The 1,441-nt window shown below is 41.1% G+C and overlaps 1 protein-coding gene across 1 annotated transcript in view; it reads left to right on the forward strand.

Annotated features, from left to right (window-relative positions):
* dus1l (dihydrouridine synthase 1-like) overlaps positions 1-1,441 on the forward strand; it is a 6,665-nt gene that overhangs the window by 3,524 nt on the left and 1,700 nt on the right. Inside the window, exons 4-7 of the mRNA XM_015369275.1 lie at positions 249-361; positions 444-526; positions 619-722; positions 805-952. Of these exons, the coding sequence (XP_015224761.1) occupies positions 249-361; positions 444-526; positions 619-722; positions 805-952 (448 nt within the window). The remainder of the gene's footprint in view (positions 1-248; positions 362-443; positions 527-618; positions 723-804; positions 953-1,441) is intronic.

Below are 1,441 nucleotides of genomic sequence, written 5' to 3' on the forward strand. Positions count from 1 at the left end.
GTAAAGCACATTCACATGAAAATTACTCTGAATTAAAAACACTTTATTGAACAGTTTATAATTTCCTATTTAATGAACTTCCAGAAGTTTGAATTCTGAATATGAGCTGACTTTTCCTTTAACTTTCCTCCTGTTCATTTTACTAAGTTTTAAACTTCCACACACAGCTGGCTTTCATTGATTAAACCAAACCGTTCATCTGAATAGCAAACATTAAAAGGATCCACCGTTTCTCCCTGAATTGTCAGTGAGTTTAGCCCATGAGAAGCTCTCTGTGCCGGTCACCTGTAAGATCAGAGTCTTTGAGGAGATTGAGAAAACGGTCCGCTACGCTCAGATGCTCGAGGAAGCCGGATGTCAGGTGGGATCACAGCGCCCACTCAGAGTTTTGATTATCTCTCAGATTTATTTAAAGTGCTTCATGATGTGATGAATGTTCCCAGTTGCTGACCGTTCACGGCCGAACCAAGGATCAGAAAGGAGCCATGACGGGGATCGCTAGCTGGGAGCACATTAAAGCTGTCAGGTTAGAGTCGCTCCTTCTTAGCCCCACGTTTCTCTGCTGTTTATATTAAACTGAAATAAGGAATAATGTTCCTCATGTGTTTATTTCTCCAGGAAAGCAGTGAGTATTCCAGTCTTTGCCAACGGTAACATCCAGCATCTGAGTGATGTGGAGCGCTGCATTCAGGAGACCGGAGTTCAGGGGGTGATGAGTGCAGGTTGGTTCTCTGCTGCAACGTCCATCCATCACATCCACACAGAGAGCTGCGAGTTGCTTCTTTTCAAATCTGTCATTCGTAGAGGGGAACCTCCATAACCCGGCGCTGTTCGAGGGCCGCAGCCCCCCTGTGTGGGAGATGGCAGAGGAATACCTGGAGGTGGTAAAGCAGCACCCTCCATGCTCGCTGTCCTTCATACGAGCCCACCTCTTCAAGCTCTGGCATCACACGTAGGTCCCCGTTCACCTGCTGTACTTTCTCCTCTGGAGCCTTTAATCTGTCCAGATTTTTCGGTCCTTAAAGACCTTAAAATCTTTTAAAATTCTTCAATTTTAATATTATGGTTTTAAGGTTTCATTTTGAGTCTGGTGCCTATAAATGCTTGATAATGTAATCATATAAAAAAAAAAAAAAAGAATTTTGAAACTAACTATACAGTCATGTTTACATCACTTTTTTTCACCACAGTGTTTTTTGGTTTTTTTCATCACAAATTTGTATTTATTTATTTATTTATTTATTTACGTGTTTATTTGAACAGGGACAGTGCACATTAATAAACATTTCTGTAAATGAGCCAGTGTTAGCTAAGTAGCTAATTTTCAACTGTAGTCCCTGGGCAAGGTTTAAAATGCCAACATAATAAAACAACAGCATTAAAAATTAGTGCAAACAGCAAACAATGTGGGCCACTGATATTAACAGTTTGCTGACAGGTG

Source organism: Cyprinodon variegatus, unplaced genomic scaffold, assembly GCF_000732505.1.
Source record: "Cyprinodon variegatus isolate N-32 unplaced genomic scaffold, C_variegatus-1.0 Scaffold2804, whole genome shotgun sequence".
NCBI classification, from domain to species: domain Eukaryota; kingdom Metazoa; phylum Chordata; class Actinopteri; order Cyprinodontiformes; family Cyprinodontidae; genus Cyprinodon; species Cyprinodon variegatus.